We start from the raw sequence: 13691 nt of genomic DNA on the forward strand, positions 1-13691 counted from the left end.
ACTTTTTGTTAAAATTTTGCTGGAATCCTAACCCTCATTCTATGTTTATTCCACAAAGTACGGCTCCTGACACAATTTTTGAGCTAAATCCTAGAACTCCATTTTCTTGTTTATGATTGTAATATTGCAAAAAATTAAACCTGATGGAGCTTTCTCTTCTGTGGCTGCAGAAGTTTGATTTTCTTCAGTAATTATTTTCGTTTCTTTGATCACTTCACTTTCTTCTTTTTCAATTGTTTTCTGTAACAATAAAAATAGTTTGAAAAATGATATGGTCTAACCCCCATTTAAACGAGTGGTAAAAAGAAAATTAGCAGCCACCACCTTAGACGCAAAATAACTGTTTCTAAGACCTAAGCCACTTTTGAATTTCGACACACAATTGTAAGAAAAAAATGTTCACACATTTCATTTTTTCAGACATTTGAGGATGCCAATTTTGCCAAAACGCTTTGATAAAGCCTCACTAAAATTGACATAATTCATACAAATTTACGAAAGTTATATATTTGCCATGAAAAAAAAAACGGGACGATCAAACTAAAGGGAGACAGGCATGGCAGACCTACAATGGACCTATATTGTTACTTTATATCGAAATTATTTACCTCTGATATAGCTGTTTTGGTGGCATAAATTGTATCTCTCAATTCTTCTAAAGCAAATTGTTCTTCGCGTGATATACGTTTGTTTTCACTGAGGAAGCCATCGATTCGGACCTTGAAAGAAGAATATTAAAAAGATAATGACGAGTGACAATTGAAAATAAACTATATATTTTAAAGATGTAGAGCTGTAACACAATCCACAAATAAGATCACAATCCAAAAAATGCTTATTTCAAAGCTTTTCTCAAAGCAAAAATAAAAAACCATAAAAAATAAAGAAAAGTGTGTAATATCGTACAACAATTCCTTCCATATCTGGCATGTTATTTTCATCTTTAACTCGTTCTTCTTTGTTCGCGATCCATGTTGTTACTTGCATTGCATCCATCATTAATTTCTTCATTTCTTCATGCCTGAAGTAGATATTCCGTTGAATTAAAGAAAGGAAATTTGTTGGATTTTTACGCGATTATAATATTCGTTTATTTATCAAAATGTTTTAAGCTTCATACCAATTGCTATTTACCAATGCGTAATGCAACACCATAATGCTATATTGTTTTAAAGGCTCCTCCTGGTTTAAAAAGTTTTTTTTTACCAGATCCAGCTCCGGACTTTAAAAAACAAGCCTTCTTCAATTGTCCGCTGCTTTTTTTTAGTTTCCATCGGACTTTGACTTCCATTATGACCCAAAATAGGAGTATGTTATTCGGACTCAGACTTGAACTTCCGACTCCCCAGAAGTTTAAAAATATGATTTCAGCTCCGAATTCAATATGAATAAATTCATACAAAACTCTGGCTCCACAAGCTTGGTTTAAACGTTAATTTCAAAGACCATATCAATCCCTAACACCAATATCCCCACCTTTTCTCAATATCCTTTGTTTCCTTGACAATCCTTTCCCAATCATTTTCAAGTTTGGTAGCTTTAGATGCTGCTGAACTATCAGGTAATAACATAGACATATCGATAAGATACATGTGATTTTTTGTTAATCGTTTTACACTCGGCCGATATCGATTCATGTCTTCTTTTATTTGCTGAAATATATAATATTATAGATGTTTTCAAAATTAAAAAAAAAATAGTGCGTTTCCATCAATTATTATCAGTGCCATCAGTATTATGTTATCACATTCAATTCACTTTAAATTACTGTTTTTTATCGTGAATGGTATGGTACCTGGGGAATGCATTTGCACACAGTGCCCAGTCAACTGTTCGGAGCCCCCAAGTGTGTTGAGAGCAGAGTTATGAAAACCCTGGCTCAAATACTTAGACACATAAATCAAATTACCAATATGAGACTGAAAAGAAGGCAAATTGGGCAATATTTAACATCTTGGAGTCCAAAATTTAAGAAAAAAAGTTTCTTACTGTAACAGCCTCTTGCTGATCATCAGTGCTTGTTGTGTCATTGATGCTCGACAAAGATGCGTTTAAATGAGAAATACATTGTTGTACGTCATTAGTATCGTTCAAAAATTCAGTCCAAAGTTTTTCTTTATCCGCGTGGGCTCTTAAAATTAGAAATTTATAAATACAATCAGTACGAGAATTTCATATTATTTACGAACAAAGGAATGTTGACAAGACGGCTTATGACGTTTTTGAACCTTTCAAACGCTATGCCAATGCAATGCCAAATGTGTTGCTGACATACTATGACAAGTCAATTAAAAAATTTGTTTTTGCAAAAAGGTGAACTATTAATTCAACAAAATTACATTCATTTTTACCTCTGCTTTTCAGAGAAATCCTTTTTAATTTTTTCCCATTCATATTTTAACGTCATTATTAGTTTTCCAATGACAATATTTTCATCGTTACTCGCCAGTTCGCTACATTCTTTCTGCGCTTCCAGTGTTTTGGCAACCGTACTCGTCTCATCATCAAGAGATTGTTTAATTTTCTGAAAATTTAACAACAAAAAAAGAGGTTAACTCTAAACAAAGCCTGAACAAGCAAATACTAGTACATGCTTTAATTAGTGCTTCAATTGAATTTGAGCTTAGAATTACATGAATATTAATTTAATGAACATTATTTAATCATTTGAATTAAAATAAGGCAATTTGTATAATAATATGCTATTTTTCGGGTTTGACTATCCAACTTATCATAGACTGGTGATGTGATTAGCATAGGATTCAAACCCAAAGTTTTCGATAATGACGTCAACATTGTAAAGGTCCCAGTAGTTAAATACTTTACCATCTCTAACTCTGAACAGATAAATATTACGAAAATATTCTCAATACCTGAAGCAATGTCATTTGAGATTCCAATTTATCAGATAAAGTTGAATTGAGATCAGGATGTGCGAGCATCAATTCAATATCCGCTAATTTATGAAGAAGCTTGTTCAAAGACTCAATATAAAATGGTGGATCAGTAAAAGCAGTTCTCTCTTCATCTGTTTTGCAATCTTCTTCGTCGACAACAACTTCGACAACTTTTATTTCGGGTTGCTAATGGTAACGGTGATGTTGTTAAAAACAAATTGTAATCATACTATGAATAACCATTGGGTAAAAGTCTCTGAACCCCGAATCATGCGTCAACTCGAGTAATCAGTCATCTGAATCTCGAGTTGAGTCCAGGTCATGCCAATCACAGCGTCCCACTGATTAATATTTGATGGCGAGTTCGAGTTATTCCATCTAGATTACCTACTTCAAGTCTTTGTTAAATAGTCGCTCGAGTCAAACTCAAGTCGAGTCTATGACTTGAGCATGTCCAAGTGCAATAATAGTAATAGGAATTCCCTCCGTAAAAAATGCACCCGAAAAGTCTCTTAGTTGAGTTTGAGTTGAATTTTGTCTGGGTGGAATATTCCACGGGTCTCACTCAGAGAAGAATATTCTGAGTGATTTTTTGGATGAGGAATTCAGCCAAATTATCAATGCTCATTACTACTTTTGTCAAATTCTACAGGAAAATTTCAGGAACAGTTTTATTATCAGAAAACTGCTATTCCATGAGAACCTGATATCAAGAAAGATTACTAATAGATTATTGTAGAATATTGTCCTTAAATAAAAACTGGAGAATTCTCGAGACAAATACCATACTGATATCATAAAAACATCAACTGTGGCACTCGCAAAAACGTCAAATGGGCCATTAGTCTCCTTTTACTGGGAGATTTATACCATTTTCAGGAAATACCATCTAAGCTATACTCTAAATATGCCCACTGTACTTTGCCATAAGATACAATTTGAATAATTCAGATGTAAGTTATTCAGTACCTTTATTGTTATCCTTTCTTCATCACTTGAAGATGAAGATTTGCTGCTTTGAATTGATCGCAATCTTGTTCCCGACGTCATTAAAAAACTATCAGGTTGCAAGTCTTTATCAAGAGATTTATCCTGAAGACAAGGTATAAATTTAAATTGATTTGGCAGATTTTTTCATCTGAAAGACGTGACCAAGACATTGATGGTATTTGAGTATGCAAACCAAAATTTTTCACATCACAGGTAAAATATATCGAGAAAGCAATAAATAGTATGTGAGCTGCTAGCCAACTGCCACAAAATGTGCATGCTGAACTGGATACATAAACAATCTCAACTTTCGATGGACTATGGTACATCAGGTGCTGTCATATACTGCATAATTTCTGTGCCATAATTGAGCTTGTCTGCATTTAGCCATTTACACAATTGAATATTTGGTTCGGACAACCTTGCTCAATATTCAAAAATTTTGTTTTAGTAAATGAAATTGTAGATTAATGCTGTGTGCTGGAAACATGAATCAAAATTAAAATAAACTTACATTTAGCACAGGATTAGTAAGAATTAAAGTATTTTGATCTATATTGTCGTTCTCATTTTCATCTGACGATAACGATGAATTTGAAGAAGACGAATCTGATGACGAAGTTGACGAACTTTCACTAGAAGAAGATCTCGATCTAGAATTTGTAAACAATATAATAATATAAAATTGAAATGTCAAGTCAATCCTGTGAAAATATAGCCTGCTTGTATTTTTATAAAGGTTGCACACCATTTTTGTAATTTTATTTGTAATTTGTACATTTTTACATAGGACGTTCAAAACTTTATTCTAAAAATCTCCTGAAAAGAAGCGGTTGATATATAATTACTATAAACAGTATCACTATAAAATTACGCAGAGCTGATATTTGAAATGAGTTTAGGACAAACGAAAAAATATTTACAAAACAAATACCAAATGATTCCAATAACGGACAAACAACCCACAGACAGACAAAACATCAAACAGAGGGTGAGGAGACAAATGAACATAAATTTCATACATTAAACGAAATCCATTCAATCATATAACTTATCCATGCCTGTTTTGAGGACACTCAAGTGACTGACTCAACTCGAGTCACCTACTCAAACACTCAAGTCACCTAAATAAAAACACTCCACTAGCCTCAAACAGAAATTTGAACCAAGACATGGCAATCATTTTGTCTTGAAAACTGCAAAAAAATGCTAGTTTGCTTTACTGCAAAATTTTGTTGATCAAAAAAGTAGTTTGAAGATTTTCACCATCTATTTTGGTGAGTTGAAGTTTAGCGGACATAGAATACACAAGATGAAATGCCACAACCTAAGAATGCATATACTTGAGTGCTGTTTGCATTGCTTGTTTATCACATATTACCAAAAATCGTAACAGTATGTAGGTATCCAGATATAGCAATCCATAAAAATACAACATAATATAATTGCTGGCAAAATAAAGTTTTTCAACCCAAAACAGAGACAAAATAAAACGAAATGGGTGAAATCAACAAAAACTGAATGAATATGTGTGAATTACCAGTCGTTTCGTGGACAAAAGTATTTCTGAAAAGTAAATTTTAGTAGTAATATAGAAAGTTAATAAGAGCACAGACCAGCAATAAATAGGTACACTGAAAAAAAATTTTTAATACTGTTTTCATCGTTCACTTCATCGTTTCTACCTTTCTAAGTCAAAGTTTTATTTTAAGAGAATGTGCTCAAGCAAGTTCCCCAACACTTATTCAGAAGTAAAAGAGACTCATCTCTGAAGGAATTCATAGGCAACCACCGGAATGCCAAAAGCTACCAAAACTGTGTAGATTTATAGTGGAGCGTTAGCACACATAAATGCTAAATCCCACGCAAGACTTGTAGTTCACGACAAATTGAAAATGAGATATACTGAATAGTAACAAGATTGCAGTATCATAAAATTATGGTAACTACATTAATCGGAGTGAATATCTTCCTTAGAATAATTTCCAAAGCAAATGAGTAAATAAAAAATCTCATATGATACCAATGTTTGCAAAAGTTCAATAGTCAAACTCCAAATTTACGAATAAACTATGATAGAATATTCGAGCTTATATAACGTCCGAGTCCTAATTCTATTGCACTGACATACCAACAGCTAAGTTAACTTGATGAGGCAGATTTTTTGAAGCTTTTGGGTCTTTCAGTACAATAAATGATATTTCAGGTACGAACCTATTTGATTGTTTTATCTGAGTTGTGAATTTGTTTAACCTTTTTTCCACTGAATCCCATTCGTCTAATAACTTAACAAATTCATCTTTGATCTGAGAAAATAGGATTTTTGTTTATTACATGAATAGTCAAAATAAGGGATTAAATGAGGGAATAAGGGCTTAAATGAAATAAAATAAAACTTGATAATATGAAATCTATAGATGTTTCCGCGAGTATCGCTCTTCTCGTTTACTTCCATAACATTGGCTAATCCGCAAAATGCAAAAAGTGACGTTTTGTCACCCAGGCCAATTTCAGACATGGTTGTAAACATAACCTCATTTTTTTGATTTTGCAAGCTATTTGTTGGTTTTTGGTTGTGTTTCGAAAATTTACGTATAAATCAAATAACTCAATGATTATTCAGTCTTCCTAAAAGATTTGTTTTCAATTACAGTAATCAAAAATTAGTTCGGAAATAGCTGTGATAGAGTAGGCTAAACTTTCCTACCCGTACTTTTAAATGGCAGATGGTTGAATATTTCGAATCAAAGTGATGGCAATTTATAGACAACATTTCTCAAAACCAAAATAGGTACCAAAAGTTTTGCTTTAGTAAAGTATAGGAAGAATTTTTCCTGAGTCAGGGAAATATCCATTGTATTGTGTCTTGCAAGCAATATGATAAATTGAATTGACAAGGCACAAACTTTAATATAACATTAGGCAGAATTTTTTTACCAGTAAGTTTAAACTTACTGGTATTCTGGCATCATCCCCAGCTTTCAACATAATATTAGTTTTAATTTGAATATTCTCAACCACTGAAGCCATTTCATCACATTCTTCAATCAGTCTCTGAAAAAATAATTTATTTTAAAGAAATATTGAATTTAGAAATAGGATATTTTTCTTGGAGCTTCTGCTAAGCCAGTAGTCGGCAAACTTTATGCAATGATGGGTCTATACATATTTCCGCAGTGTGTGTGATATATTCCACATTCCGACCATAAACAATCGACACATTAAACCTCACCTTATAACACACTCATGACTGGTTTGGCTGATCAAACAACAAAGTAATATTTTCCTATTTTCCTAATTAAGTTTAACAGCAAACAACAAAAACAAACCTTGTGAACTTGTACTTGTTCATGACTGGGCTGTTGCTTTAATGTATTTATTGTTTCATCTGTGGTTTTCAACCAGATTAAAACCCTCTGCATAGATGATCGATACTCAGGGTAATGATTTTTGCATTCCTAAAAAAAATTAAATTGAATAAAAAAAATGACGAATAAACCCTAAACAAGTTTCTGTAGAAGAAAATACCAAAGCAACTATTTTGGGGGGGATCAAAATCTTTCTGGTTCCAGATTGCCTACCCGATTTATTACACCATTGTCGAAGTGGTGAACTTGATTTCGAAACACAGATCCTTAATTTGCCAATACCAATATAATTAGGCCCATAACCAGGGATTCTCAAACTCAAGATCATTTCCATCCCAGGGGAGAAAAAAACCGATAAGGCGATTTAATCATATAACTAACCACAGCTTTTTGTCCAGTTAGCAGTTGGGTATGGCATTAGTTAGACAGTTATTTCTTCCAGATGTATAGACATGATGGTGAAGAAGGGCGTAACAGACTAGCGGTTACATGTACCACCCTACGACAGTGAGGAGTCGAGCAATCCTATTGCATATAATTATTCCGCATAGGATACGAACCGGCAAACTCACACAAGGTAATCAGAGGTTCTATGGCGAGCATATTCCTGAAGCTTAGCACAACAGGACCAGCTGTGCCTCAATCAACCTACCTTGCAACATACAAACACATGCACATACAGTTTCACATAAAATAGTTCACCTTAAGCGTGGATTCGTAATCTTCAAGACATTGGATAAAGTTATCACAACGATTTCTTTGTTGTTTATAAATTTCTTCACCCTCACTCACATCGAACGTTTTCTCGAGTGAATCGAGGAGTACTTGAGCAGATTGCAGGAGAGTTTCTTGGTCCGCAAGATCCTCCTAAATTAGAAATATCAAATAATTTAATTCCTCCTCGAAACTATTCAAGAATCTACTCAGTGCTATAGTATGTGAAAAAGTTTCTTCAGCAGTTTCAGTTAGAGTCCAGCGTTTTCCCATGAAGGAGTTTTAATGTTCTTGGAGCGGAAATTAGAAAATATTACTTTGCATTTGGTGTGGCTCCACAAAGATTATTTAGTGTTATAGTATCACATATTCATAGACACATTACAAACTATTGAATCTCTGTATGTGGAAGTCAGAGTGCCACGTTAAAATTCTTTGAGTGAAACAAACAATGGAATGAAAAAACAACGGAGGAAGATGTCGAAAAAGGTTGGGAACCACTGAGTTAGACAGAATCATCTCAATTTTTTTTACTCTGGTTGAGATGGATTGTATTGTATAAAGGTTTTACCATGTTTCTTAACTGGCTAATAATTCCCACTTATGTTAGTTATTTTGGCAATTTTATTGGGCAAAGTCTGATAAAGTCATGCTTTTTTCGGTGGAAGCATATCAAATCCCACAAAAATTTAGTGTTAACGAAGGTAATAATCATACTGAACAACTCAGTAACACGAGCAGTGGAAAAACAGTGAATTAAAATTGATGAGAATGCATGGTCCAATAAATGCTGTCATTGTCTCGTCTGATATCGTTCCTCTGGTTTCGCCATATTGGCAAAACTATAAGGTCATTAATCACCGTTTGTCACTCAGATTAGTGACTGTCAGATTTTACATTTAGGATGTGGGAAAAACACTACTTGGCATATTTTATTCCATAACATTAGGTTTTACTACACTAGGAAAGAAATGATGGCGATAAAAGCTAAGATATACCAAAGTCCTACAATAGTTAGAACCAACGGGCCAAAAACATAAAAAATCTGACTCTGACAGTTCAAAATAGCACATACCATAACATCTCCAATCCAAATTTCTTGCTCTCTCATATCTTCGTCAGTCAATTCACCATTTTTAAATATAGATCGACTTTTAACTTGGTTTTTCATGTTCCAAGTCCATTCAGATATCGACGCCATTTCTTCTTCAAACTTTGCAACTGTCTTCATTGAGCTTTCCAATGAATTTTTTGTAAGTGTAACATTCTTTCCTGAAGACAAGTGAGAAATAAATATAAAGAATGAAAGAATTCCTGGGATAATAAATATATCACAGGTTGAGTGAGCAGTTCGTGTGGAGAGTGAGTGAGTAATCAGATATATGAAGTATGAAATTAGAGTTTAAGGCATATTTTCAAATTCACAATAGTTGGCAATGTTGCAAAAGATTTGAGCAATCAACTCAATTTTTGGAGTAATAAATATATCCCAGAGTACCTTGAGTAGGTAGAGAGTGAGTAGTTAGGCATGCAAAGTTAGAGATTGTAAGTAAAATATTTAAATCCATCATAGTCAGTCAGTTGCAAAACACTCTAGGTACTCACACTCAAGTAAACTTCTTCAGAGTTGCAAATTGACTTGATTCATTGAAATAAACTCAAATAACTACTTTAGAGACTTGACTTGGGAGATAATTCGGAATTAAAAACTCATGAAATTCCCTTTTCTCAACTACCCAATCTTAGCATGGAAAGTAATTTCAGAGAAGTCAACAATTGAAATTTTTAACTGGAGCTAAAAAAGCCTTTCAAACGATAAATTTATGATGGTCATAAATTGTTAGTTTGGAGCTAATTGAGAATCTACGTTTCAATTTCACTGAAAAATATAACTCCACCTACCTAGAGAATTGAATCTCCCTTTAAGCAATGTAATGTCCTCATCCATGTATTCTTTGAAAACTCGAGTCGGTGCATCTTCCTGCTGTTCTAGATTTCGGGTAAATTCTCTTCCTTGTTTAATTAAAGACTCGACACGGCCTTTGACCTCACTGACTGATGAGTAGAGATGCTGTCGAAAATTAGAAAACAATGTAAGTCGTTGAAAACATAACTGGAAACGGTCTTTCCAAAACATAACTCCCTAAATATCATCGTTTGCTTATTCATGGGATTGTTTGGGGGGAAGGTTGTGAGACATTGTGATAAGAAAAGCAAAAAATAAATACAAGATACATAATGAAGAATTGATAAAAATCAAAAATAATATAGTGGGAATATAAAAATCAACTTTTCATCATTGTGCAAGAGTATTTTTCAGTTAATTATAAAAGAAGATACAATTCAAGTGTTTCATATTAGCTATTAGAGCACCGCTTCGTTTTTCCTAAAGATGTTGGGTTTGAAACAACCAGAATCTCATGGATAGGGCGCAGTTCATCCTACTTCTTATATTCTGTTACCAAAGTTTTTCCTTCATCACACTCAAAACAAGGCACTGTACAAGCAATTTCAAATGCTTTCAAATATTTGATCGGTTTGAACATCAAGTCCATTTATCTGAAAACAACTGGCTCACTATTCCCATGTACTGGTAACCGGACAAAAGGCTGCTTAAGCCGTCTTCTCATCTTTCCTATCCCCCACCAACAACTAACATATTTTTACATTAATACACACCACATATTTTTGTAGTCTATCTTGCATTTGTGAGAATTTGCAAGGTTTCAGGTCATCGAGATCTTGCATGTGACCGGTCAACTGTCCCAAGCTTTCAAATGCCTCTTCCAAATTGTTCTTGAAGTCGACGTACGTTGAACATTTTTCAAAATCGTTCTTCGTAGATTCCAGTGATTTCTAGAACAAGATTTGATTTGAGTGAACATTTTGAACATACTGAATTGGATTGAGCAACAGCTGAGTGTCGCAGAGTATAAGATTAATATTGTTTGAGTGGAGTCATATCATCACTTTCTCAAAAATTTATTCGAGAAGAATTAAGAAATTTGGACAAATAAATTTTTTTTCTGGTGAAACTCGCAATTTTTAAAATAAAAATATGAAATGTGTCCATATAATTGGCATATGTATGAGATGGCTTTCATTCGATATTTAAAAAAAAGGCAGCAATAGCCATTTAATCATAGACGTTACAAATAAGTTTTACTCATTTCTATTATATTATTCTCGCACAAAAAAAAATCAGCTTATTTGTTACCCAGATCTGGAAAAATACTAAAATGCATCATTTCAAAAATCTGGTCTAAAAACTCTTTGCCACTAGAAATATCAGCAAATGTTATTTTCTTTTTTTTCACAAAACACAAAAGAACTAATTTTCATATCAGAAATAATATTCTACAAAATAAAACTACCAACCGAAGTTTCTTCACAATCTTTAGATAAGTTTTCGATTTCTTCAAGTTGTGAATACAATAGGAGACGTTTCAATCCACTGGCAGAATTGTTTAATAAATTGACAGAAGAATCCACTTTACTTCTTGCTGTTTCCAATTCCGTTTTACTGAACAAGATTTTACAAAATAATAAACAGTGCCAAAATTGGGGAAGTCTAAACCAAACGATGAGTTCAAACAAAAGTTTGAAAGATTTTTGCAAATTCATAGTTTTAGCAAGTCAGGTGGTAATTCTCGACACAAAACATGATTAAAATTCCAGATTAAAAGGAAGTCTTGACATTGGTCACAAGAAACTATTTTAGAAATATACTTGTGTTTGTGTGCAGCAAGACTCTTGAATCATTTAATCAAGTTATCTTCACTCTTGCATTATATGCATACAGAACATAAAAGAAAAAAAAGTATGTTGTATATTCGGTATATTCGTTATTCATTTAAAATCTATAACTTTCAGGAAAATCAGACATGTCCATAGCATTGGAATAGTTATGAAGCAATGAAGTAACATTGGAAAGAATTTACGAAACCAAAAAATCCCTATTATCATACCTTGGAAGGTTATGCCAATTTTCATAAAATGAATTAGTGACGGAGTGCAAGTCATTTAACAAAATTTTAGCGTTTTCAACTGCGTCTGATGCAGAGTCATATGGTTGCTGCATTTCATCAAATGATTCAATTCCTTTCCATCCTGATGATGTTGCCTGTAAAAATGAGATTAGTAATTAGGCTCATATTTCCTTATATATAAAATATAATTGTTTGAACTCGTTTGCTCAGAACAAAACCCTGTATTGGGGCCGTTGCCGAGGTTGTATTTTCAAAAACTTTGTAGTCAGAACTTCAGACTAATAGTGGTGAAAATCAGAGTCGCATCTTCGGTAGAAAACTAAAAAGTATCAATGCCAACTAAGCTTTCTCAGCAGATAATTGAAAAATGGTTCTGTGGTCAAAATGAGATTTTCTCTCTATAACTTTCCCTCAATCTGGTGTCGAAGGCAAAACTTTCCTCCGTCGAAAGTGGCGAATATCAAGAAAACCACTATATTATATTTACCATTTTCTTGGTATTATTGGCTTTATTAGAAATACATTCAGGTATTTAATTAACTTCTAACCATACTTTACCTCATTCCATCTGGTTTCAATGGCTTCGGATCTTCCTAGTATAACATCACATAAAATATCACCATCTAACATAGTTTGAGACATTTGATCGACTTGATCTTTCAATCGTACAAATTGCGATTCCTCCATTTGATTTTCAAAATCCTAAATAGAAAAAAAAACAATAAAATCTGTTTGGCTGCACTCAGCGAAAAAAAATACACAAGGTTTATCACCGGTAATGCTATTTAAAACCTGTTTTTTCCTTTCATTTACTTAGGTATAACTGTTTACCGTACAAAATTGAACATTTACAATTAATATTATTATCGACTATCGGTTGCTGTTGAGCTATTGTTATGTTTATTGTTGAAAAATATCGTTTTTTACCACAATGCCCCAATCAATTTCCAATTTCTGTGGAACCCAATCCTTCACCCATCATTTTATTTTCAACACTTATTTATTTCCATTCATAGAACTTTAATTCAAGGAAAGAATTTTTATCGAAATATGGAGATAATTTATTTAGTCATGCATGTCTGCTCACCCTTCCAAGCACCAGGGCCACCGAACCAGCGTCGTTACAAAACCCTAAGATTTATACCTTGTATGAACTGGTATCATTACTCAAAAAAAAAGATAGATCATAAACAAACAGAAACCATTAATTTACCTGGATAGTTTGTTTCATTTCTGAAATGTTGTCCGAATTTTTCAATTTTTCAACAATTTGTTCAATTTTTTCTACTTCATTTTCTTCAGCATAAAACAGACCATCTATATCTTCCCACAATAGATTGAGTTCCTGTGACCAAATAAAATATATTTGTAATTTTGCAATTTCACTTCAATGCATAACAAATGATATAAAAAATTTTTTATAATTGTATCAATTTCCACACACTGAACTTGAACAAAGTTTAAATTTTAAAATGGCTTTTTTTTATTTCGGATCACTTCAAAAAAAAAACATTAATTACATTTTAGTATCAAATAATGCCTATATTAAATACAGACATTCTTTATAGGAGACATCCTCCGAGCGTCAGTTGGTGCATGATGCTAAGTAATAGAAATACACTGCTGTCGCATCTCTGATTGTCCTGTGCAAGTTCGTTCGTAGGCATAAATCTTGTGGAGGGTTATTATGCACAAGAGGATTGCTTAGACTCCTTGCGAAATATAAGAGGATT

At 33.1% G+C, this 13691-nt stretch overlaps 1 protein-coding gene across 1 annotated transcript in view; it reads right to left on the bottom strand.

Moving 5' to 3' along the window:
- The window catches only part of LOC120337276 (utrophin-like), a 56364-nt gene that overhangs the window by 19713 nt on the left and 22960 nt on the right, over positions 1–13691 (bottom strand). The window contains exons 27-46 of the mRNA XM_039405014.2: positions 13172–13303; positions 12517–12660; positions 11938–12092; positions 11348–11492; positions 10649–10825; positions 9872–10040; positions 9045–9241; positions 7958–8122; positions 7217–7345; positions 6843–6941; positions 6102–6193; positions 4402–4540; positions 3867–3989; positions 2874–3083; positions 2352–2524; positions 1990–2131; positions 1477–1652; positions 907–1021; positions 609–719; positions 141–240 (exon numbers count right to left, since the gene is read on the bottom strand). Coding sequence (XP_039260948.2) covers positions 141–240; positions 609–719; positions 907–1021; positions 1477–1652; positions 1990–2131; positions 2352–2524; positions 2874–3083; positions 3867–3989; positions 4402–4540; positions 6102–6193; positions 6843–6941; positions 7217–7345; positions 7958–8122; positions 9045–9241; positions 9872–10040; positions 10649–10825; positions 11348–11492; positions 11938–12092; positions 12517–12660; positions 13172–13303 — 2893 coding nt within the window. The remainder of the gene's footprint in view (positions 1–140; positions 241–608; positions 720–906; positions 1022–1476; positions 1653–1989; positions 2132–2351; positions 2525–2873; positions 3084–3866; positions 3990–4401; positions 4541–6101; positions 6194–6842; positions 6942–7216; positions 7346–7957; positions 8123–9044; positions 9242–9871; positions 10041–10648; positions 10826–11347; positions 11493–11937; positions 12093–12516; positions 12661–13171; positions 13304–13691) is intronic.

Source organism: Styela clava, chromosome 1, assembly GCF_964204865.1.
Source record: "Styela clava chromosome 1, kaStyClav1.hap1.2, whole genome shotgun sequence".
Classification (NCBI taxonomy): domain Eukaryota; kingdom Metazoa; phylum Chordata; class Ascidiacea; order Stolidobranchia; family Styelidae; genus Styela; species Styela clava.